This window comes from Heterocephalus glaber, unplaced genomic scaffold (genome assembly GCF_053883595.1).
Source record: "Heterocephalus glaber isolate CG9 unplaced genomic scaffold, H.glaber_assembly_v1.0 deba00001465, whole genome shotgun sequence".
Classification (NCBI taxonomy): Eukaryota; Metazoa; Chordata; class Mammalia; order Rodentia; family Bathyergidae; genus Heterocephalus; species Heterocephalus glaber.
The window spans coordinates 17,379,260-17,404,991 of NW_028258312.1; the positions used below are offsets into that span (position 1 = coordinate 17,379,260).

Genomic DNA, 25,732 nt, shown 5'->3' on the forward strand with positions numbered 1-25,732 from the left:
ACGGCGGGCATTGCCACAGAATAGTTCCGGATCCTGCTCCGTAGACTTGGGGGTGGGGAATAGGACGGCAGCTTCAGCTGCGGCCATGGGGGCGGCGAGCGTGGGGCTGGTGGATTGTCACTGCCACCTCTCCGACCCGGACTTCGACAGCGTATGTGAAGGCGAGGCGGGACTTAGGGGAGTGGGGAGGTCCCCGTCTTTTCCCTGCAGATTTTCTTTTCTCTGTTCTTTTAGCACATTGCCCCACATTCCCCTCAGGCTCTTGTCTATGGCCCTTTGTGATCTGCCTGATATCGTATTTAACCTCAACCACACTGAGTTTTCTTTCTGACCCAGTAAAGTGTCTATCTCCACAAAGCTTGTATTGGCCGTTCCTGGTTCCTGGAGTCCTTTCTCTTACCCTCTGGGGGTTGAGCTGTTTATCCCCAGGAATTGGTCACCCACTGCCTTCGCGCGCCCCAGTTCTGATGGGGAGAGAGACAAACAAAACGCACAGGAACACACACAATCAGTTACAAAGTGTTTTTGCACGCTTGATTGGAAGCTAGACACTAATAATAGAGAAGGAAGAGTAGGTGTCATAGTTTCAGGGGAAAACTTTTTAAGAGGCTAGGAAAACAGAGGCAGCTGAGCAAGGGGTGAGTTAGGGTGGTGAGGAAAGCAGGCAGGCTGCAGCTCCCAGAAGGGATGGAATTTGTGCCGTTCCTGTTACCAAAAGACTGGAGCCTGATGAGTTTAGGAGCAGGAATGAAACAAGACTGGAGAAGTTTGCAGGAGAGCCGGATGGGGGATATCAGTGAGATAGGCCAGTAAGGAATTTGGATTGAATAAGACACACAATTTTGATCGATTAAAGGTGAGGGTTTTAAGAGAAAGACAAGATCGGAGAGCCGTATGAAGACTGTTCTGCTGCGCTACAGCAAATGGAGGGGAGTGGAGTTAGAGGCTGTTGCAGTATATAGATAAAGAGAGGGGTGAGTTGTACTATGATGGCAGAACAGGAGAGTCTGAGAGAAGTAGATGTAGTCATGGTACATTGTAGAGATGGAGTCCATGGGATGCTAGAGATGACAGTTTAGAGATGGAATCCACAGAACATGTTAAGGAATTAGATGTGGAGAACAAGAAAAAGGGAAGAATTGAGGATAGCTCGTTTTTAGCTTGTGCTGTGAAAAGATGGTAGTCCTGTTTACTGAGATAAGTGAAGAACAAGGTTTGGGGAGGGGGGAAATGGGCAGAAGGAATAGGTTGTGGGGAGAACAGACTTGTGTTTGGGACAGATTGGAAAGCCTGATTCCATCCAAGTAGAGAGGTCAAATGATCATTTTAAAATGTAAGTCATGGGTTCAGGAGAGTTATAAGCTGGAGATAAAAATTAGGGGTTCAACAAAGTGATATTTAAAACCATGAGAACAGATGAGATTACTTAAAACTAGGTTGGGCCGGGGATTTAGCTCAGTGGTTTCACTGCCTGCTGCGCAAGCGCAAGTACCCGAGTTCAATCCCTGGTACCAAAAAAAAAAAAAAAAAAAAAAAAAAGATTAAAGCTAGTGCAGAGAGAAGAGGAGAGGGGCCTTAGGTCAGAAAGGGGAGGGAGAGCCAGTGGAGGAGACTAAAATGGAGCCAGCAGTGAGAGAATGGTGTTGTAGAAGACAAGAATGGAAAGTATTTTAAAAAGAGTAGGCAAATGAGGGGTTCCAAATGTTGCTGAGGGGCAGAATAAGAGGAGGACAGAGAAATGTCTTTTATTTTATTTTATTTTATTTTGTTTTTTGGTTTTTGGTTTTTTTTAGTACCGGGGGATCGTGCGCAGCAGGTGGCGCAACCGCTGAGCTAAATCCCCGGCCCTATTTTTTTTTTTTTTTTTTTTTTTTGGTACCGGGGATCAAACTCAGGTCCTTGGGCTTGCAAGGAAGGCACTGGAACCACTGAGCTAAATCCCCAGCCCAATGTCTTTTATATTTGACGGAGAAGTTTCTGTTTTAACACAGTGGGAATTTCCACCACCCCATTCTTTGTTAACATTATCATGTTGGTACCTCAACTACATTGATATATGTATGCAAAGAGCAGTTACTTACTCATCTAAATAATGGTGATGACCTATGCTTACTTTAGGATCTGGATGATGTGTTGGAGAAAGCCAAGAAGGTAAGTCAGTATCTTTAATGGCCCCCATTTTGTTTGTTTTTCCTGCTAACATCAAGTTGTCTTAGCTTGGCATACTATGTTGTTTAGCTGTGCTATTTTTATATATACTATGGTGATGTTGCGTCTGTAGTTAATATTAGGTTGCATTTACTAAGTGTTTACCATGTGCCAGCACTGATCTAAGCCCTTTATAAACTTTATTTCATATAGAGTTTCAGTCTTCTGAAGAAGTTACTATTTTATAGCCAGCTGTTCCCCATTTAATAAGTGAGGAAGCTAAGGCCTAAAAATCAGTAATGGGTCTGAAGATACATGCTAGTGAAGTGACAGGGACAGATTAATCTGAATTCAGAATGTGTTCCTGAAGCCAACCTGGTTATCACCAGTACAGAACAAATTGGTCCTTCTGTCCTTAAAATTCTGGAGAAAATTCTGGCTATATTATTAAAGTTTTCTGAAACATTTCGATTTGTTAGGAAATATTATTTTTGGAAGTGTTTATGAAATTTATTGCAACTAGCATTTTGTAGTCTTCTCAGAAATTGATATATAGAGCCAGAAATGGTTGTGTATTAATACACTTTTACATACAGCAACTTTCAGGTTAATTAGATGTATGGACTTTGGGATCACATAAGCCTCATGATCTTGGGCAAGTTGTTTGATTACATTCTAAATCTAATTCATAGGTTTATGTAGATTAAATGAGGTAATATTTATATTTCACTTGATTTATATTAACTGTATGTGTTATTTGGGACTCTTAACTATCCGTATTTTTTTCAGGCTAACATTGTGGCCCTTGTAGCAGTTGCTGAACATTCAAGAGAATTTGAAAAGATTATTCAACTTTCAGAAAGATGCTACTTTAATTACGTTTTTAAAGGGTTGCTAATAAGGACACGGTTATGATGTTAGATGTATAATATCAGACACCTATTTTAGAGGGTGAAGAGGAAAAAACCTATTAACATAGCCCTGAAAAGAGATTGTTTTCTGCTGTTTCTTCAGAATGACATCATAGTCTCCTTGTCTATTATTCCTCTTACTTTTTTCTCCATGTTTAGTTACAGTGGGGTCATCCTGCCATGCTTAGGTGTTCATCCAGTGCAGGGGCTTTCACCAGAAGACCAAAGAAGTATCACATTAAAGGTAACAGTCATATAAACCAAAACCCATTAAAAATGATAACTCTTGGGGCCAGGGATTTAGCTCAGTTATTCTGCCGCCTGCCTCACAAGCGCAAGGTCCCGAGTTCAATCCCCCAGTACCAAAAAAATATAACTTTTGGCCTAATAATCCTCCTCTAATTTATAGTCTAAGAAAATAACCCAAAAGAAGCACTACCTTCTTTTACAAATATGTTCATTGCAACATTATCTGTAGAGATAAATGTAATAGAGAAAAATGGAAGACTCCTAGGGCTTCAGAAATAAAGGAATGGTTATGTAACTCGCAATGTTAAATATAGTACATTAATAGGAAATGCTTGTCATAACGGGGAGAAAAGCAGGATACCAAATAGTTTCTAGAATATTAGTAACACACATATGAAAACATAGTTTATAAAGGAAAAGACTGGAGAGAAAACACAGAAGTGATGGTAATTATAGGTTACTTTTTTCACATTTTTTGGTCCTGGGGTCATATTGCTTTTGCAAACAAAACAAAAAGTGATCTGGGAAAAGGAAGATATGGATTCATAGGTGCTGTACGTTAAGGGGACAGGTGAGTTCAAATCAGGGGTGTCTTCTCTGCAGGTAGAGGCATCACTGCAGGAGTGCGCTTGGTCTGCCAAGCTGTGCTGGGTTTGTACTCTGCAGAACCTCCCACGGGTGTCACTGACCCTCAGCCACTGTTAGGGCTGTGTCTAGATGTCCTCCAAAGCCTCATGCTTTCTCCGAAGTGGCTGGATCTAGACTGTGTGATTGACTCATGGAGGGGCAAGGCCCTAGGGCACTAGGATTAAGGGCGTCAGTGCTACCCGCCCTAAGAAGCCTGAATAAGACAGAAGGGGCAGGAAGGCGCTGTTAAGGTCCCTGTTACTTTGCTACCTTGTGTGTGCCATGTTGTTTCTTCTCTGTGATGCCTGTTTGCCATCCCTGCCTTGAAGACAGCCGATTGTGGACTGAAACTTCTCTGAACTACAAGCCAAATAAACCTTCTCCCCTTTAACTTCAGGTGTCAGGTATTTTGTCTCAGCAACAAGAGAAAAATAACTAAGACAGCTATCAATATGGCTTATGTTTCATGCTCATGTCCTGACTTAGCATCACAAAGATGCTTAATTTCTTGGGTGCTTTATTACGTAATGGATTTGATAGTCCCATTCCAGAAATGTAATTACTGTTTGTTACCTATGAATAAATTAAAGTACATGCCACTTTTTTATATAATATATTTCTGTCCTTCTGTGAAGATAGCCAGGACAACTCTGTGTTTGTTTGTTTGTTTGTTTGTGTACTAGGGGTTGATTCCAGGGCCTTCTCACTGAGCTACATCCCCAGCCCATTTTTATTTTGAGATACAGTCTCACTAGTTGCTAAGTTGTCCAGGCTTGCCTTGAATTTACAATCCTGCATCAGCCTCCCAGAGTGCTGGGATTATAGGCATGCATCATTATGTCTGGCTAGTTCTGCTTATTTCAAAACAAAATTAGTTGTAATTCACTTCAGGGAAAAACACTTACGCTCTTGTCCTCCTGAGTTGTTGAGTGTGATACAATTAGCTTTACTGACACAGAGTTACAATTCGCAAAATGTTGAGAATCATGGCAGGAGCACACTATATACTTGGCAGTACATGTACTGTTTATGTAGACATTTATGCTCATAGGCATCCATTATTTAGTCAGCCAGTGTTTGGTGAGCATCTCCTATGTGCCAGCCACTGCTCTCAGCATGGAGAGAGAGCCTTCTCTTGGAAGCAAGATTCTAGATGGGGCAGACAGCGCACACATAAAAAGGAAAACGAGACAGTCTTACTCAGAAGCCGGGTCCTAACACGGTGGTGTCCTACCATTGCAAAGAACTGGCCACACACCTTGATTCTGTGTGTCTTTGATGAAAGATTTTAAATAAGACACGTAGACTATCATATAGAGTATAGGTAGGGTTTACTGCAAAATGATAGATTTTCAGAGAGAGCAAGAAAGAATACACCTTCAAGCATGAAGGTGGGCAAATGCCAAAATGGCAGTGGCACTGAATGAACCTTGAGATTACATTTATGTGATTGACTGAGTCCTCCAAGGACTGTCATTTATGTCCTCAGAGGTCATTGTTCCTGTGCAGATAAAATGGGCCCTGTTGACCTACTTCATAGAGAAGTGGGTGCCTGTTTACTCCTTAGGTGAATGTCTCCATTTAGTTGATTTTGAAGCCTTTAGGTTTTTCTTTTATTAAATTCTTTTATTGGCACATTGTAGGTATACAACACAATTACATTTCTCATTGGGAATTGTACCTTTACATAATGCATCTTGGTTCTTATTTTTTCCCCATTCCTAGCCCTCCCTTCACACCCTCCACCCTTCCCTATTTACAAAGACTTTATTTCCATTTTGTCCATTTCTCAGCATTTTTCCTTTCCCTTCTTTCCTTTCCCCTGCCCCTCCCACTACCCCTACCCCTTTGGACCTTTTCTTCCTATTTTACATTATCAATTATTCATTCTAATCATTGGTACATTTTAGGTATACAATATAATGACATTCATCATTGGAAATTTGCACCTTTACATAGTCTCTCTTGGTTCTTATTTTTCACCCTTGCCCAGCCCTCCATTCAACCCCTCCATTTCTCCCTATTTACAAAGATTTTGTTCCTATTTTTCCATTTTCTCATATTAATCCCATTCCCTTCTATCCTTTCCCCTAGCCCTCCCACTTCCTTTCCCTTTGTCCCTTTTCTTCCTATTTCACATTACCTATTATACATTTTAGTCCTTATTTACACTTTCAGTTTCTCACACCAGAGAAACTATTCTGTATTTATACATGTGTGTCCTATTTATTTCACTTAAGAGTGTTGCCTCAATGTGCATCCACTTAGCTATAAATGTCTCTAATTTCTCACTTTTTATGGCTGAGTAGTACTCCATTTTATTTAAAAACCCACATTTTCTTTATCCAATCTCCAGTTGATGGGCATTTGGGCTGTTTCCAAGTTTTAGCTATTACAAACTGCGCTGCTATGAACATAGGCACACATGTATCACTGTGGTATGATTCTTTTAATTCTTTGGGGAAGATCCCCAGCAGTGGAATAGTGGGGTCAAATGGGACTTCCAGTCCTAGTTCTTTGAGGTACCTCCATACTGATTTCCACAGTGGTTGCACCAGTCTACACTCCCACCAGCAGTGGAGCAGGGTTCCTCTTTCCCCACAGCCCCGCCAGCATTTGTTATTGGTTGATTTCATGATAGCAGTCATTCTTTCTGGAGTGAAGTGGAATCTCAGCGTTGTTTTCATTTGCATCTCTCGAATGACAAGTGATGTTGAACATTTTTTCATGTATTTATTTGCTCTTTCTACTTCTTTGTCTGAAAAATGTCTGTTCATTTCAGATGCACATTTTTGGATTGAGTCTTTAAATTTGAGAGGTCTGATCTTTTTAAGTTCTTTATAGATTCGAGATAGTAGACCTTTGTCTGAGGAAGAGCAGGTGAAGATTTTTTCCCACATTGTGGATTGTCTCTTCACACTGCTGGTGGTTTCTCTTGCTGTGCAGAAGCTTTTTAATAAGAAGAGATCCCACTTGCTGATTGTTTGTGTTAGTTCACGGGCAACTGAGGTTTTGTTCATAAAATCTTTTCCTACACCGATGTCTTCAAGGGTTCTACCTAACCTCTGTTCCAACTGGTTCAGAGTTTCTATTTTAATATTTAGATCTTTAATCCATTTTGATTTTAGTTTAGTGCATGGTGAGAGATACAGGTCTAGTTTTAATCTTTGGCAAGTTGAAGCCCAATTTTTCCAGCACCATTTATTAAAGAGGCTATCTTTCCTCCAGTGAGGGTGTTTGGCTCCTTTCTCGAAGATGAGATGGCTGAGTGTGTCTGGAGTTGTTTCTGCATCTTCTAATCTGTTCCAATGGTCCTCAGGTCTGTTTCTTTGCTAGTACCGTGCTGTTTTTATCACAGTAGCTTTGTAGTATAGTTGCAGGTTGGGGATTGTGATACCCCCTGTCATGTCTCTGTCACCTAGAATTGCTTTTGCTATTCTGGGTTTCTTCTTGTTCCAAATGAATTTTTGGATTGTTTTCTCAAGGTCAATGAAGTATGCTGCTGGGATCTCAATTGGAATTGCATTAAATCTATATAGCAATTTTGGAAGTATGGCCATTTTCACTATATTAATCCTTCCTACCCAGGAGCAAGGGATGTCTGTCCATTTTCTGATATCATCTTCAATCTCTCTTTTCAGAGTGCCATAGTTTTCAGAGAAGAGGTCTTTGATTTCTTTCATTAAGTGGATTCCTAGGTATTTCAGTTTTTTGGATGCTATTGTGAAAGGAATTATTTGCCCTATTTCTCTCTCAGTGCGTCTGTCATTTGTGTAGAGGAAAGCTATTGATTTTTGTTTGTTGACCTTGTAACCAGCTACTTGACTGAATTTGGTGATTAACTCTAGAAGACTTTTGGTGGAGTTCTTGGGGTCTTCTATATAGAGTACCATGTCATCTGCAAATAATGACGATTTGACTTCTTCATTACCTATCTTTATTCCTTTATTTCTTTCTCTTGTCTAATTGCCATGGCTAATGTTTCCAGAAGTATATTGAACAAGAGTGGTGATAGTGGACATCCTTGTCTTGTTCCTGATTTGAGTGTGAAGGGTTTCAGTTTTTGACCATTTAGTATGATATTGGCTGTTGGTTTTTCATAGATGGCTTCTATCAGTTTGAGGTAGAGACCATCTATTCCAATTTTTTGTAGGGTTTTTATCATAAATGCATGTTGGATTTTGTCAAATGCTTTTTCTGTGTCTATGGAGATAATCATATGGTTTTTGTCCTTGGCTCTATTGATATAGTGTGTTACATTGATTAATTTGCGTATGTTGAACCATCCCTGCATCCCTGGGATGAATCCCACTTGATCAGGGTGTATGATCTTCTTGATGATCTTCTGCATTCTATTTGCCAGTATCTTATTAAGGATTTTTGCATCTATGTTCATTAGTGAGATTGGCCTATAGTTCTCTTTTTCCATTGGGGCTTTCTCTGCTTTGGGGATCAAGGTGATGCTTGCTTCCAGAAATGAATTTGGGAGTATTGCTTCCCTTTCCCTTTCAATGTCATTGAAGAGTTTAAACAGTAGTGGCAGTAGTTCCTCTCTAAATGTCTTGTAGAATTCAGCAGTGAAGCTATCAGGGCCCGGGCTTTTCTTAGTTGATTAGTTTTTAATTACATTTTCAATTTCATTGGTTGATGTGTTGTTCAGAATTTTTAGGTCTTCTTCGTTCAACTTTGGTAATTCATACATATCTAGGAATCTGTCCGTTTCTTCTGTGTTGTCCATCTTATTGGCATATAGGTTCTGGAAGTAGGTATTGATGATCCTCTGGATTTCTCCTGGGTCTGTTGTAATTTCATCTTTTTCATTCCTAATTCCATGGATTTGGGCCTTTTCTTTCCTTTTTCTGACAAGGTTGGCTAAGGGTCTGTCAATTTTGTTGATTCTTTCGAAGAACCAACTCTTGGCTTCATTGATTTTTTTGTATCATTCTCTTAGTCTCCATTGCATTGATTTCTCCTCTGATCTTTATAATTTCCTCCCTTGTATGAGCTTTGGGGTTATCCTGCTCTTCGTTTTCTAGAAGCTTGAGGTTCAGCATCAGGTTGTTTAATTGGGCTCGTTCTGTTTTCCTAATATGCATATTCACTGCTGTGAATTTCCCTCATAAGACTGCTTTCATTGTGTCCCATAGATTACGATATGTTGTATTGTCATTGTCATTTAATTGAAGGAACTGTCTGATTTCTTCTTTAATTTCCTCTGTGACCCATTGGTTATTCAGAAGTGTGTTGTTCAATTACATGTTTATGAAATTTTTTGAGTTTCTTTTGCTATGGATCTCCAATTTCATCGCACTATAGTCTGATAATATACAGGGGATAACTTCAGTTCCTTTGCACTTACTTAAACATGTTCTATATGTGAGTATGTGGTCTATTTTGGAGAATGACCCATGTGCAGCTGAGAAGAATGTGTATTCTGATTTTGTGGGGTGGAAGACTCTGTAAACATCTGTTAAGTTCATTTGTTCAAGAGTTCGATTGAGTTCTAGTATTTCATTACTTATTTTTAGTCTAGTTGATCTGTCTATTTGTGACAGTGGGGTGTTGAGGTCCCCCACTACAATTGTATTAGTGCATATATGACTTTTCATGTCCGTTAGTATTTGTTTTATATAGTTGGGTGCACTAGTGTTTGGTGCATAGATATTTATGATTGTCATCTCTTCCTGTTGGATTGTTCCCTTTACAAGGATATAGTGTCCTTCTTCATCTCTCTTAATCAGTGCTGGATTGAAATCTACTTGATCTGCCAAGAGGATAGCTACTCCTGCTTTTTTTCGGGTTCCTGTCACATGGAGTATTGTTTTCCACCCTTTAACTTTCAGTCTATGAGTTTCCTTTTGAATGAAGTGTGTTTCTTGTATGCAGCATATTGTTGGATTTTGCTTTTTGACCCATTCTGCCAGTCTATTTTGATTGGTGAATTGAGACCATTAACATTGATGGTTATAACTGAAACATATTGACTTGTCATTGCCATGACTTTTTCTTTTTGTTGGGTTCTCCCCGCTTTACATTTAATTTCTTGTCATGCCAGATGGGTTCATTCTGCTTTGCTTCTTGGGGTTGTGATCCTCAATGTCTGTTCCTAGGATGTTGTGTAAAATTCTTTGGAGTGCTGGTTTGGTATTCACGAAGTTCCTAAGGTGCTCTTTGTCATGAAAGTATCTTATTTCTCCATCCATTTTGAAAGATAGTTTTGCAGGCTCCATCAATCTGGGTTGGAGGCTGTTTTCTTTTAGGGCTTGGACTATGTCACTCCAAGCTCTTCTTGCCTTGATGGTTTGTGTTGAGAAGTCTGCTGTGATTCTGATGGGCTTTCCTTTGTATGTGATTAGTTTCTTTTCTCTAACTGCTTGTAGAACTTTGTTCTTCTGTTGAGTTTCTGGAATCTTAACAATTATATGCCTATGTGTAGACTTTTTTTGATCAAGGCTATTTGGAGTCCTATATGGCTCACTTATCTGTATGTCAAGCTTTTTTCCCCTGCTTGGGAAGTTTTCTGCCATTATTTCTGTGAAGAGATTTTTTATGTCATTTCCACTCTCTCCTGTTTCTTCATTGAGTCCAATCAGTCTTACGTTATTCTTCTTTGCATCATCTAGCAGCTGCTGGATTGATTTCTCATGTTCCCTTATAATTTTGGAGCAGTTTTTCTTTTCCTGGTCACTAATTGCAATCTTCTATATCTGAAATTCTGTCGTCACGTTGTTTCATTCTGCTGTGTAGACTTTCAATGGAGTTTTTCATGTTCTGGAAATCGATTTGCATCTGTTTTATGGATACCATTAGTTTCTTATTTTGGGATTCCATCATGTTCCTGAGCTCCTCTCTAGATTTATCAATCATGTCATGCACTAGGGGCCCAATTTCTCCTGTTATCTGAGAAATTATTTCTGATTTCATTTTTTCCAGATTCCCTTTTGTTGCCAGTTCAGTGGGTCTAGGTGGTTGAGTATCAGAGTGTTCCATCTCATTTCCCTTTGGGGTTGCTATAGGTGATCTGGAAGTCTGGTTTTGAGACTTATTTACGTGTTTTCTCATTTTGACTGGGGCGGGGTGCTGTTATCACCTGCAGGGATTACCTCCTCTGAGCTGGGAGAGGTGGGACAGGGGCCGGGAGCAGCGGTAGGGATGGTGACCCAAAAGCCCTTTCCTGTGGGCTGGGAGCAGCGGGAGGGATGGTGGCTGGGAAGCCCCTTCCTGTGGACCAGGAGCAGTGGGATGGCGGCTCAGAAGCCCCTACCTCTGGGCCAGGAGCGGTGGGAGGGATGGTGGCCCGGAAGCCCCTTCCTCTGGGCCAGGAGCAGCGGGATCGAAGGTGGCTCAAAAGCCCTTTCCTCTGGGCTGGGAGCAGCAGGAGGGATGGTGACGGGGAAGCCCCTTCCTCTTGACCAGGAGCAGTGGGACGGCGGCTCAGAAGCCCCTACCTCTGGGCCGGGAGCAGCGAGACTCAGTCTCACACCTTGGTCTGGTGGTCTGGTGTCCTCTTCATCTTTGCAGTGTGAAACTAGGTGGCTGCCTGTCTGCAGAGAGCTGATTCGGTGTCTTCCGCATGACTCAGGACCTCGGTAGGGCGTGCACAGACCTGCCTATCTGCAGTGGGCTGATTCGGCCTGTTCCCAGTTGTTTATGTTCTCGATTTTATTGGATGTTTATCCTACTTTGCAACAATTTCTTCTTTTAGAATATTCCTTATGGAAGGTTTTTCCACAGGCAATGGGGCTTAGTGATGAGTATCATGATTCCATTTGTTGTCATAACAATGATGATGTATATACATCCTGTTCTCCCATAATGTATGTTCTCTTAATACTAATCAGCTCATGGGTGATTGGTAAACAGGTCAATGAAAGTTGTATAAGTTCATGCACATTTTTCTCCAGCATATTAATGTCTTAAAGCTATTAGAGCCGAGGTTTTTTACGAAAAAGAAAATGTTTCACACTATGTAAAGACTGTATGATAATAGCTGGATATAGCCTTTAGAAATGTCTTTTCATTATGCAAAATGTAGCTTGTTTAGTGGTTCCAAAAACTGATAAATATATTTTTACTATGTTTTAAGTTCTTTGGGGAGTTTTGAGTGAAGGTAAAGAAGCCTGAAGATATTTCCCTCATGTTAAGAGAAAAAAATATGGTAAAGAAAGATACCATTGAACTGCATTTTAAATTTTGCTTAAACTGCTAAATGACTAGCTTCAAAAGCATTCATCTGAAAAGAAGGAATCATGATGCTAGCGAAAATGCCACAAAGGTTGGAATGATTAAACTTCTACAGCAAATGCTTATGGAAATTTAACCATATGAGTATCATTAGAGTGCTGATTTCAAACTTGCACTGGTTTTTAATATTACACCGGTAATGTTATTTTCCTCAAAGGCCTTATTGTTTTTAGTGTGTAATTGTTTTTTTCAAAATGTGAAGATTTGCAAAAACACATTTATAGTGTGATTATAAAATGCCGGTATTTGGCACTTGAACAAAGAAGCCGAAAATTATAACAAAGAGTACCCAGAGTTCTGTTACCATACTGATCTTCAGTGATTTGAGTACATAGAGCTGTTCAATGTGATTTATTTACAAATCCAAGTTAAATTGTTGGCTGTAGATCACTTCACTGACATCTGTTTACATACATGGAGTGCTTAGGGAATCAAAAATAATGGTGATTTGAACCAGTACACACTTGTAACTACAGATCCATATACAAGGAAGGCATTCATACTGATTTTCACAATAACTTTTAACTCTGTAGTGTATGTATTGTTAATAGGTGTGAAGCTAAGGGAAGTTTAGTCTCTCTGTCTCAGCCACATGTATCAGATTTATTTATAGTATATTTGGATCCTGTTCTCCCCTACCTTCTCCTCGCAAAGTGTTCCCAAAATAGAGCAGAGAGCAAATCTCTCCTACGAGATGAGTAATCACAGCCTTGTCCTAGGAAAACACCAGTGGGCCCTTGATCTCTCAGTGGCCTCCCAGACCTGAAGGCTAGCTTGCCCTTTGATTCAGCAGAGCCTCTGGCTTTGACCCTTTGGTCTTGTATCCATTGAGTGAATGAACAAGTTACCCAAACTATCAACTCAGTTGGCTCTTCAACTTGGCCGCTGAAATGAATCCGGGGATTTGATTTTTAGCTACCCAGGAGATATGTTCTAAGGAAATATCTCCAGAAAATGAAATTTAAAGTCATCTACAGTCCACTTCATGTTATTCTGCCTTATTGTAGGTAAAGCACATTCATTTTTTATGCTGGATGGATCATAAATTAAGATAATTTAAAACAGTTTAGCCATGAGAATTCCTGTAGCATGTGAAGAACTAAGATTAAATTTAAAGCAATAATAATTCCCTGTCAGGAGAAAATGGATATATTCATCAAAGTATTTCATTTAAAAAGTAATTGAGGTACCATTTATATTCATATCACCATCTGAACATTATAAAACTAAATTAAAAACTATGGAATTGTAAGACTGTTTGGAAGTCTATTGTAACTGTCAGTCTTGAATATGAAGCTTCATATCTAAAAATAAATTATTCTTTCAAAAGCAGGAAAGCACCAAGTGTGTGGAAATATGATACTATTCTCATTCTTCTCGAATTGTGGTACTACATCTTGTCCTTAAATTTCAATGAGAAAAATTTAGGGAGTGGAATTTTTTTCAGCATTTCTTTTCTTTTCTTTTCTTTTCTTTTTTTTTTAAGTAAAAAAAATTTACTGAGAGAAAAGTAGCTTTTGTCTAAGAGAGACAAAGGGGGGACCAGAAAGTGGGTTGCCCACCAGTCTTGCTTCTCAAAGATGTTTTATGGGGCAAAGCCACGAGGTGAGGTGGATTCAAGGTGGGACAAAACTATGATCAACCAAAAAGATTATGACAAGCATAGTTGCTTAGGTGATATTGATTAAATAGGGATCCAATGGGAAGCAAGTCATGTAGCGAGTTTACAAGGAATGAGCGAGGATTTTCATGTTAAGCAGTGGGTCAGGGATCTTTCTTGGAAGATCTTGGTCCCCCACCCAGGTGATTGACACCTATTCAGAATATCAGTCACTGCTATTCATGCTATGTGGGTGTGGTAGTTTCTCTTCTTTTATAATGTTGGCCTTCAGTGAGAGTGTCTTGATTGTCCTCCATGTTGGCTCCTTGACTGTCCTCCATATTGGATCCTCGACTATCCTCCATATTGGCTTGATTGTCCTCCATGTTGGCTCCTCACGGGTCTGTCCTGTCTAACTGCCTCCATCCAGTGATCTTGGTGGGAAGGCCTCCAAAATGACATAGGGCAGCAAGTAATCCAAATAAGCAAAAATAATCCAAACAAGGGAAATATTATAATTGTTATGCCAAGTGAGCCAGGAAATCACCAAACACTGGGACAAAGACAGAGTTAAAAACTGAAAGGAGTTTATTCGTGTGCGTGGACTCCACCCTCTAGGAGAAGTGAAGTCCAGAAGCAGGGGACAGCACAGCTTTTATAGGTAACTCAAACAAAGAAGTTCAGGGAGAGGTCAACATGTCCTTCAACCAGCTGCAAAATATCTTTCACAACCCAGCTTTTTCAACCCAGTTATCTTGTCAAGATAGGACATTCTATGGCTACAGGGTTCAGTGGTTACAGGGAGGCACCAGGCACCATCTGTTCCCAGGGAGTGATAAAGCATATCTACAGAAGCAGAGCAAGCGGTTAGAAGGGTGGTTACAAAAATGCATCTTTAGGAGAATTCCAGCACTCTGTAAGGGGAGGGATATGAGGGAAGTTTACTCACAGGCCAGGATGGCGTTGCTTAGGTTCACTTTTGGTCTCACAATAATTCCCAACCTGCTAGATATCTGAAATGCAAATTTGTGTTTTCTAAAATCAAAGAATGAATTCTAGGAGCAATGGAGGTTAAGAGAAAGAAAAATTTATTGAGAGAAAGATAGCTTCTGTCTGAGAGAAACAGAAGGGGGACCGGAAAGTGGGTTCCCCCAGCTTTTCTTTAAATCTAAACCTAAGAACTTAACTGTTTCAGGTCATAAACCTTAGACATACAAAAATTATATTTTTAATTTTTTCCTATCCTGTGTTAGAGACCTAGTTTTAGCAACTCAGAAAATTTCCAGCCAAAGCAGGGTTTTGTTAGTAGCTCTGGGATTCTTTCTCCTGCAGTGTTTGCATCCTAGCTGGGGCTCCTGAGGGGCTGTGTGCTGCACAGATGGGCAAAGCTGGTGCCTAGATCTGGTTCTCAGTCATCATTCCTCTTGCTGGCATCCCTTTTCATGTAAACAATAAACTCATTTATGTTACATCTCAGTCCATAAACCCAGAGGATTTGAGTAGCTCTGTCCTTGCTGCAGCAGATCAGGGGATCTAATCACCTTTGGCTGTTGCAGTAGGAGCAGAAGTTTGCAAGTGAATTGGGTTGAGGCTTCTTTCACAGAGAACTCAGTAAACATTTGTTAAATGCGTCAGTGAATGAGCAGACCCCTTCTTTGCTATGCTTTTGTTCCCCTTCCTTTATTTGTTTCCCTGTCTGCATGACAGAACTGTTCCAAGTTTGTTTGTCCTTGTTCTCTCCTCCTCAGCTGTTGTGTGCCTTCCGTGCCACCATAGCTAATCTGTGTGGCCCGGGGCCAGCAGCCTCCTTTACTCGTTCTTGGTTTTGTTCTTGTTTTTTTTCTGTTGTTTTTTTTTCCCACTGGCTCTTGACCCCTTTCCTGTTTCTTGGCTTTCCTTTATTGACATTTTCAGCTGGAATAATCATGGCCCAGAATTGTGTTCTTTGGTTTCTCTTGACTTGAATACTAGAGTGACCCCTCATAGTCATTTCTCCAGTTCCAGGGCTCAAGCAGAGTGCAAGAAAATAGAGACTGTGTTCCCTGTCCTGGATTGAATACAAAAATGCAAAGTCAGTTTCTGTGTGTAGGCTCTCTGTGTTGTGCCTGTACAATGTCTGGACACACAACCCTATGTGAAAAGAAAGAGAACAAAGGAAAGCACATCAAAGGAATGTTTCCTACAATGCATCAGGCATGCAGTCCAGCCTAACTTCAGGAGTAAACCAGGTCAAATAACAATTTATTTCCTAAGTTTGCAGAGGGCTGTAGATTTTTATCTCACTCAGAGTTAATGCTGTGATCTAATTAATTTGTGGACACTGATACCCTTGCTCATTCTCATCAGTGAAAGGAGATACGGAACTCAAGGCAGGTACGTTTGAGGAAACCAAGTTCACCCATCTCTCATACTAATGTTTCAGCAGGGAAGAATTACTGTTTAGAAAATTACTTTTAGATAATCAACTCTCAAAGTCAAGCCTTCAGTTAGAAGAAAAGTTCATTTAATTATATAAAGCACTAATTAAATACAGACTATAATTAAATTTTCCAGGATTTTTAATTACCTGAAACTGTTTCTTATCAGAAATAATTGTCATGGATGCTATTTATAGGTTCAGTGGATATTTTGAGGGAACAGAAAGTAGAGTGAAAAATGAACATATCAGAATATTTTTCTGAGTCCCTCAACCTCTATTTTTTTAAGTCTGTGATGCTAGAGCAGCATTTTTTTCTTTTTTGGTACCAGAGATCGAACTCAGAACTTTGTGCTTGTGAGGCAGATGGCAGCACCACTGAGCTAAATCCCTGGCCCTAGAGCAGCACTTTTAAAAATGTGTGCCCTAAGACATTAAAGTGAAGTGGGGTAATGAGAGAGGAGAACATGGGAGAGTTCTGTGGGACAATAAGTTGGGAAAGCAGGCAGTGGCCTGGACAGAGTTGAGAAGTTTTACTTTTATTTTTTTTATTTTTCCAAGAGAACTTAGAAATAAAAGCCTTTGGTGACATGCCAATGTGCAAGGTAAACCTACAAGAGAAAGGAATGCGTATAGCATCTGCCAGTGTTACTTGACAAAATGGTAGACAATCTCACTTTCAGACTGTTCTATGGAACATGCTCTGGGAATTCTATGCTATGTGATTCAGAAAAGTGATTATTAGGACACATTCTAGTGTAGTGTTTACATTTAAGGAAGGCTAAAATTTGTTGAGAGAGCAACACAGGGGCATAAAGAGTTGGTACACTTGGTACATTTTGCCAAAACCCATGATCATGTGTATCAGCCTCATCAGTGTTTTGAGGTAGCTTAACAAAGTATACAAATTTGAAGTGCATATTTAGCAGAAAAATTGAGTTATTTAAAAATCAGCAAGATTTCATGGAAACCAATCTTGTTTAGTTTCTTGTTGTTGTTTAAATAAAGTTTTATTTAAATAGAATGACAGATCTATTTCAGTGTTGCAGTATGTTAAGGTTTGCTGCCCACCAAAATTCATGCCGAGGCTTCACTCTTAAGTGTGGGAAGGTAGAAGCAAGTGGAGGTGGTTGGATTGTGGAAGCAGAGCCTCATGAATAAATTCACATGTCTCACAGGGGTGAGTTACTGTGACAGTGGCTGTTATAAAGCAAGCTGAATTTTTGAACTTCTTATTTCCTTTCTCACCATGTCATCTTTTCTGCACAAGCTGGCTTGCTCTTCCATCCCAAAGCGGTCACCAGAAGCCAAGCAGATGTGACATCATGCTCTCACCCTTGGCAGTCTCCAGAACCATGAGCCAAGATTACTCTCTTTTGTTTATAAATTATCTCAGGTATTCTATGATAGCAGCAGAAAACAGACTAATACAATGAAGGAGTTCAGAGGACACTTTTCTCAAACTTTAAATAGGAAGGTTTCATCAGGTTAAAGTTCTCATAATCAGCATGTTAACACTTGTTTTTCTCAACTAATCTTATTTGTGAATATCTACTTTCGGAGTATCTTTGTTCAACATATCTTTTATCTTTTTAAAGTTCTTTTTGTCTCATTGAGACTCTCTTTTTCTTCCTTCCCTCCCTCCCTCCCTCTCGCTTTTTCTCTCTTTCTCTCTTTCCCTCTCTCTCTCTCTTTCTTTCTTTCTTTCTTTTCTTCTTTCGACTATTGCACCTAGTGAGAAAGAACCAACCAGAGGCTGATATTAAATCCACACAGGAGTTTATTACGGGCCGGGACCCAAGCCGAGCATCGACTAGGGGGAGACAAACATGTTTTATACACCTTTGAGGCCAACAGTTTCTAGGCCCCCCTATGGGATAGAACTAGCAAAACAAGCTAAGGGCACAGAATCGGACATCCTGCTGTTAGAACATTTGTAAAACAATAGTTGATTAATTGTTATTTCTAAAGAGACTTTCTAAGGGAAGGAGGATTTTAAGCTTCCTCCTTCTGAGTTTATCTAAAGGGCAGGCAGGTGGGTCAAGCAGCAATATGGAGTCTGTCTTGCTAACTAGGGTCCTTCATTGACAAGGTCTTGTCTGTAGTTCAAGTTGGCCTTGAACTCACCATGTAGCCAAGGCTGGCCTTGAACTTGGAGTGATCCTCCTGCCTCAGCCTCCGGAGTGCTGGGATTATAGGCATGCACCACCATACCTGGCTCAGACTTAATTTCTAAGTGGCAGTTTCCTAGAAACTTGTTATATTGCTCAAATGATTGATTAATTATAGCACAAACATCGACTCCTCAGTTCACCATTTGTTCCAGTTTCAAATTTCTGTAAAATTCTCTTTCAAAATCAATCATTCATTTTTTACCATGGATTTTCTATCTCTGAATTCATACTTTTGATTGATCTTTTGGTTGGATGGATGGGGGAAGAAGTGCTGGAGGTTTGTGAAAGGAGAAAGATATAAAGTTGTCATAAAACTGAGAACTTTATTCCCCCTTGTGTGATTCCCCAGACCTCACCAAAAGCAGAATATCATGCTCCATCCCAGACTTGCCGAGTCTGCTATAAACAGGATTCCTAGGAAACACATGTGTACATTAAAGCATATGAAGCACTGGTAGAGAACACCAGTTCTTAAAATTGATGGCATGATGAAATCACCTCAGGAGTTATAAAAAATTACTTAGTCTGGCTTCCTCTTCCAAAGATTCCAGTGAAATGGGTATAGCATGTGACTTGGACATCCAAATTTTAAAAATCTCTCTTAGTACTTCTAAAGTGCAGAAAACATTAGAACCACTAACTAAGGAGAGTGAATTGACAAGTAGATTAGAATGTTGTTCTTAGACTCTGGTTTGCAGCATCTGGTTTGCAGTGTGAAGGACCAGATTATTAAGTAGGATAGACCCAGGCTCTCTGTAGGTACCAAGCTCACCAGCTCATCCAGAAAATGCCAACATTGAGGATGAGGAAAATACAACCTCTGAGGAGATTTAAGTTCCCGAGATCTGCCCCAGGTTCTGATTTTTATGATTAAGTTAAGACACTGATAAGAGTATCTGTATGTTGCTCTTCTGTTACATTCCTACTTTGTTGTTTTAAGACGTCAAGAATCCCACCCTGGGGATTAATTATGCCTTGATCATATGCTAGATTAGTACTGCCAGAACATTTTTCTCGTAGGTGATCTTGAAAAACAAAAGATTTGAAGACTGTAAATCATACATTTATATAATTTCTCTTTCTCTTTTCTGAGTATACATAAAAACCACATGTGCACATATATTTAAATTTACAGAACTGCTAGAAATTGCGTAGGTTTTAGAGATAATCTGATCTAACTCTCCTTTTTAGTTGACCAAAGAGAAGAAAAGTAGAAGTAATTACCCCCAATTACACAGGAAATGGCAGAATATGAGCAGTAGTTCTGGTAATTTGTATTTTTATTTTAATTTTTTTCATTTTCTTTCCTCTTTTCTAATTAGTTTTTAATTAAACATTAACAAATTAAAATTATATGTACTTGTGGGTATAAGATGATATTATGATTTATGAATAAATGTGGATTAATTAAACTAAGCTAGTTAGCATACACATGCTTCTCTTTCATAATGAAAACAATTTTTTTTTTTTTTGGTGCCAGGGATTGAACCCGGGTCCCTGCGCTTACAAGACAGGCGGCAGAACCACTGAGCTAAATCCCCGGCCCTGTAGTGAAAACATTTGAAAATTACTCTCATCGATTTTGAAATGTAAAATACACCATTGTTGACTATATCCACTAGGCTCTGCGATAAAACTCATACAAATAAAGGAAATTGAAACTTGCTCCTCCCATCTGAGGCACTGCACCTCTTTACTATCCTCTCTTCATTTGCCCAACCCCAACCTCTGCAATCACCATTCTACCCTCTTCCATGAGTTTGATTGTTTTAGATCCTCCATCTGAGTGAGAACCTGTAAGGTATGTCTTTCTGTACCTGGCTTATTCCCCTAACATAATGCCCTCCGATTCTCCCATGTTGTTACAGAAGAATTTCTTTCCATTTTAAGATGGAATGCTAGTCCCTTGTGTATATGTACCACATTTTCTTTGTCAATTTTTCTGTTTTTATATATTTAGGTTGATTCTATAACTTGGCTATTATGGGTAGTGCTGCAATGAACATGGAGTATAGATATCTTTTCAACACACCATTTTCAAATATTTTGGTTATTACCCAAAAATGGGATTGCTGAATCACATAGCCTTCTTAAATTTCTTGAAGAACCCTCCTATCATTTTTCACAGTGCCTGTATTAATTGACACTGTCACTACTGGGTTCTTTTTCTTTCCATATGATGATTTTTTAAAATCTTTGAGCAGCAATCGACAGCCTAAGCATTATAGGTAAGCACTGTAAAGATAAATTAGCCAAATAAAAGAGCCAAGTTTATAGGAAATGTATTTACTGATGTAGATATATTTATCTACTTGCAACATAATTAAATCCAAATTGGTGAAGAGTGGGAATAAATTGTCATAATTAGTTTTTCTTTTACACTGATATCTTCATTTTTAATTGTTTTCTATTCCAAGTTTAACTCTGTTTATAATCATCACTAAAACTAAGTTTCTCTCCTGTAACAGACACAGTTTGTCATATCATTCTGGGTATGACATGACATCAGTATCATATGACATCATTGTAGGTATAATCTTGCAACCTTTGAGAAGCATAATGTCTTAGTACCTCAGTTTACCTGGAGGTAGAGTCAGATGTAATTTTTCTCACCCAATCCGTAATCCCTAACTCCTCTGCCTTGCTTCCCTTCTCCTCAATGCTCTAGTACCTCAGCTTCTTTAAGGAATCTGTTTAGTGCTTGAAAATAAATAAATATAGCTCTCATAGTGTTTTGATCAGTAGCCCTCCTTGAAAGTTTGTGCAATTCTCTCCAAAGGAGGGAGAGAGTGCCAGAAGCTATGCTGGGCTGAATTCTGAAAATAAGGTTTGTTCTTCAGCATTCTCTTATCCTGGCCTCACTTAAGGTTCTTTCCTTTCACTGTCTTCCCCCAAGACACAGTGCTTTGAAGCTACCATTTGGGTGCTCAGCAGTTCCCCAATGAAACTCTGCTATCTGTCTTGCATTCTAAACTGTTTTAAGATGCTCAGAGCTAACCCAGCACTGTGCACACGACTAAGCACACACTACCACTGAGGTACCCCAGCCCTAAAGTTTTAACTTCTCTCAAGGCCTTAAATGGCTATATTTTGGGCATCTGATAAACTAAAATGATAATTCATTAGTGAGTTACCATATTCTTCCAGATTCTTTTGATTGCATGCATTAAAAACTCATTGTGACAAGTTTAAATACATATGAAAGAAAATGGGTGGTAGAAGTTTGGGTGTCTCATAGAATTTAAGAAAGATTTACAATATATAGCCCTGGGAAATGGAACAAAAAGGACAGAAAATATAATCAAATTTTATGTAAGTGGTGACACTAAAGTGACTCAGCTCCACTGGTGTGATGGAGTTAGCTCATAGTGACTGTGATCCGGAGGAATCAACTTTTAGGTGTTGGACAGTTTTGCAAAACAAATGTTACATTTGGAGCTTGAAGCGGGCCATGGCATGAGTATTTACACCAAGAAAACTGACAAATGCTACATAAAGCATTACCAGCATGCCCTCTCTCACCTTTTTGGTATAAGCATTGAATTCAAAAGAGAGGTTATCAGAATGACTTAGTTTTAGTATCTACTTCTATGTTAGCTATGTATGCCAGCAGGACGGGGTTCTAATGTGCAGGAGAACCTAGCCCAGGACATCAGAGCTGTCTGCAGGAAAGGGGTTTTTGTGAATTGGGCAGCCACCCAGTGTCTTTCTGAATAATCACCTTCCTTTTACAGACAATATACGGGCATTTTAACCAAGGCTAAGCAATTAGGAAATTAGGCAACTTAACATGCACCCTTAGTGGAAATGAATTTATGTAGCAAGTCATCACTGTGATGAATGTTTTTCCTGATCCACTGGGTCACAACTAACTGCACATCTCTCTGGAAAGAGACCAATGCCTGGGTCCCATTGATACTTTTAAAAAGTACCTTTAGTTCTTTTAAATTCTAATTTAAATAGTAATGATAATGCAGGGCCATTTTTTAAATAATAAATGGCTCATAACCAGGATTGAGAACAACTGAGATTAAAAGTTGGTATCATTAAAGGCTCTAGGGGAGTGACAGTCTTACATATTTGTCACTTGCTGCTATATTAGACTATAATCTACAAACTTTTAGAGTACTATATGTAACAGACTTGAATTTTATGTTATAGGTAGTGAATTAAAACTTGGCTTACTGGGAAAAAGGCTGAAAATAAAGCAACTGACAGATCTTATAGGATCAGGGACAATCTTGCTCCCTGCAAAATATAGTTTGGGGCTGATGAACTGAAAATAAATGACTATAGTAACTTGACAATAATGTGTTATATCCTCTTGGGGTTAATAAGTCACATAGTTTTTATTTATAAATCTTAAAAAGTGCTGAGACAAAAATTTAGGGAATTTTCACTATTGGAAAGGTGAGAGTTTTTAGAAATGCTTAAAAGGAGTATTTGCTTACTCATTGATTCCATTCTTTGATCCAACAATAATTCATTCAGAAAGTATTTTGTGCAAGTATTGTATTAGACACTGGTGATATAGTACCTGATTTTACTGAATCTCCATTTTGGCAGAAAAGACAAATAATTACTCATTATAAGTTTAGATATTTAATTAAGGCATAAGAAGTGCTATGAAGCACTACTTCGTTTGAAGTAAATTTTATGAGATACTACAATAAAATCTGAGGCCTAAAGCCTATTTGGGGAGGTCTGGTGAGTTGCAGAAACTTTTGGAAGTAATATATGAGTTAATATCTGAATAATTGTGGCACGTATTAAGAAAATTTTAGAGTAGAGATTGTTTCATGAAGATTAAAATATGAGCACAAAGGCCCATTTGACAAGCAAAGAGATACTAAGAAACTGAAAGAAGTCTAGGGCATCTGTTTGGGCTGGGAATGAAGGGGAAAATGACTGGTAAAGAAGACATTAAAATGATAATGCAGGAACATGTAGAATTACAGATCATGTCAATATGCATCTTAAGGGTCATGAAAAACAATGAAGGAGTTTTGAGAACAGTGCTGTGTAATAAAGAATTTGAGTGGTCTTTGACCCTTGTTCCTCGGAAGTAACTTCTAAATCTTTGGAATTTCCTTAATAATAATAATGTCTTCATTATTCATGGTAGTCTCCTTGGGCCACACTTGAGTTTATGCTACCTGAGATGACTCAGGATGGGCCAGTCACATCAGAAGGGGCATGTGATTAGAGATTTAGGTCTCTAAGCCACATCATAATAGCCTGATTTCTGGGGAGAAAAAGGAATTCAAGTATATGGCTAGTGATTTGGTCAATCATGTCTACATAATAAGATTCTAGAAAAAACTCTAGATGCCTGAAACTCAGGTGAGTTTTCTCGTTAGTGACACTCACTGATGTGCCATAAGATGGTGTGTTCTCAGCAGATAGGGGCTTCCAGTTTGGGACCTCTCAGACTTTTCACGGTACGTCTCTTCATTTGGCTATTCCTGAGCCTTTGAAATAGAACTGTAGTTGTAAGCATAGCGCTTTCCTGAGTCCTAGCAAATTATCGAATATGAGGAGTTATGGAAAACCCTGAATTTGTAACCAGATGGTCAGAAGTGTGGGTGACCCAAGGGGCCCCCAAACTTGCGACTGGTGTCTGAAGTGAAGACAATCTTATAGGAGATTTAAAACCTGTGACTTAAAACCTAATTCCAGGTAGTTAGCATCAGAGTTGTATTGTGTGTGTGTGCATGTGTGCTGGTAAGTAATTTACTCAGTTCTCCCATGTTGTACTTTAAACTGAGTTCTGTCACTTTCTCTGCAAAGCTTTTCCAACTTGTGTGTCTTCTTACATGGCTTCAAGCTGCCGTTGCAGATAGACCTTGGGAGAAAATATATGGAAAGAAATCATAAAACTGGGCAACATTATCCCATAAACTTTAAAAATTCAAGATGTGTGCATACAGATGCATCTACTGTATATTATGCATTCAAAAACTGGCCGAAGAAATCTTAGGTCAGAGTGCACTTCTTAAATGCATTCCTTGAACTACCTGAATTTCTCTGAAGCCTTCCCTGCTGCATCTCAGGAATCAGTGCATCCTAGAGCTACTCAGTCCAAAGCTCTGGCTGGACTAGGTCTTGGACATTGGCAACCTTTTAAAAAAATTAACTTTATTGGCACATTTTTGACTACATAAGGATCACATTCATCATAGGGAATTTGTTCCTGTACATATTATATTTTAATTCTTTTTTCCCATTACCCTCCCTTCAATTCTTCTTCACAAAATTTGTTTCTATTGCTTTCCTTCCATTCTTTTAAATTTTTAAGAAAATCCCTATTCCCTCCCTTTCCTTCCCCCACTCCCTCTCTTGTTCCCTTTCCCATTTGAACATCCTTTTCCTACTTCCCATAATCTATCATCCACTTTGGTCCTTATTTACCCTTTGGGTTTCTCACAGAAAAGAAACAATGCGATATTTAAACATGTGTGTCCAATTTGTTTCACTTAAAAGAATGGTCACAAGTTGCATCCATTTACCTAAAAATGTCTCAAGTTTATCCTTTTTATGGCAAAGTACTACTCCATTGTATATAAAACCCACATTTTTCTATGCATTCATCCATGGATGGGCACCTGGGCTGTTTCAAAGAGTTAGCTATTACAAATTTTGTTGGTACAAAATGGGGGTGCATATATTGCTGTGGTATAATGCTTTTTTATCCCTTTTGGGAAGATACCTGGAAGGGGAATAGCTGGATCAAATGGAACCTCTACTTTTAGTTTTTTGAGGAATCTCCATACTGATTTCCATACTAGTTATACCAATTTACACTCCCACCAGCAGTGGAGAAGGGTTCCTTTCCCCACAGCTTCACCAGCATCTGTTATTGGTTGATTTCTTGATGATAAGGCATTCTTTCTGGAGTGAGAATCTCAGCGTTGTTTTCATTTGCATTTCTCAAATGACCAGTGATTATGAACATTTTTTCATACCTTTATTTGCCGCTGTTTGTATTTCTTCATCTGAGAAGTTGTTCATTTCAGATGACTGTTTTTGGATTGGGTCTCTAAATTTGGGAGGTCTGATTTTTTCTGGATTCTTTATATAGTCTAGATGTTAGTCCTTTCAAGAATAGCTGATAAAAAAGTTTTCCCATTCTTTGAATTACCTCTTCACTCTTGGTGGTTTCTTTTACTGTACAAAAGCTTTAATGATATGATCCCAGTTGTTGACTTTGAAAATAATATTTCCTATGCAATCAAAGTTTTGTTCATTAAATCTTTGCCTACACCTATTTCCCCAAGAGTTCCACCTATTCTATCTCCTACTAGATTAAGTGTTTCTGTTTAAATATTTAGGTCTTTGACCCATTTCGATTTCAGTTTAGTGC

The 25,732-nt window shown here is 39.0% G+C and overlaps 1 protein-coding gene across 7 annotated transcripts; it reads left to right on the forward strand.

Moving 5' to 3' along the window:
* The first annotated feature begins 3 nt into the window (after positions 1-3).
* Positions 4-21,103, forward strand: LOC101707783 (deoxyribonuclease TATDN3-like). 7 transcript variants are annotated; one of them, XR_015438942.1, is made up of 5 exons: positions 4-151; positions 2,119-2,151; positions 2,938-3,303; positions 19,561-19,636; positions 19,850-21,103. XR_015438942.1 is itself a non-coding variant. In XM_087180918.1 (5 exons), the coding sequence occupies exons 2-5, from the start codon at positions 2,126-2,128 to the stop codon at positions 19,897-19,899; spliced, it is 237 nt and encodes a 78-aa protein (XP_087037044.1). In that variant the 5' UTR covers positions 19-151; positions 2,119-2,125; the 3' UTR covers positions 19,900-21,103. The 7 variants fall into 7 exon arrangements, 3 of the variants coding, with proteins under 3 accessions (XP_021111472.1, XP_021111471.1, XP_087037044.1); XM_087180918.1 differs by having other exon boundaries at positions 19-151; positions 3,219-3,303; XM_021255813.2 differs by lacking the exon at positions 19,561-19,636 and having other exon boundaries at positions 3,219-3,303.
* Positions 21,104-25,732: the final 4,629 nt, after the last annotated feature.

What these genes read in the sequence shown, in the direction of transcription:
- LOC101707783 (XM_021255812.2), top strand. Translation starts at nt 86, where the DNA reads ATGGGGGCGGCGAGCGTGGGGCTGGTGGATTGTCACTGCCACCTCTCC. An exon ending in CCGACCCGGACTTCGACAGC is followed by an intron (nt 152 to 2,118) that starts GTATGTGAAGGC and finishes TGCTTACTTTAG; the next exon opens with GATCTGGATGATGTGTTGGA. An exon ending in AAAGAAGTATCACATTAAAG is followed by an intron (nt 3,304 to 3,911) that starts GTAACAGTCATA and finishes TCTTCTCTGCAG; the next exon opens with GTAGAGGCATCACTGCAGGA.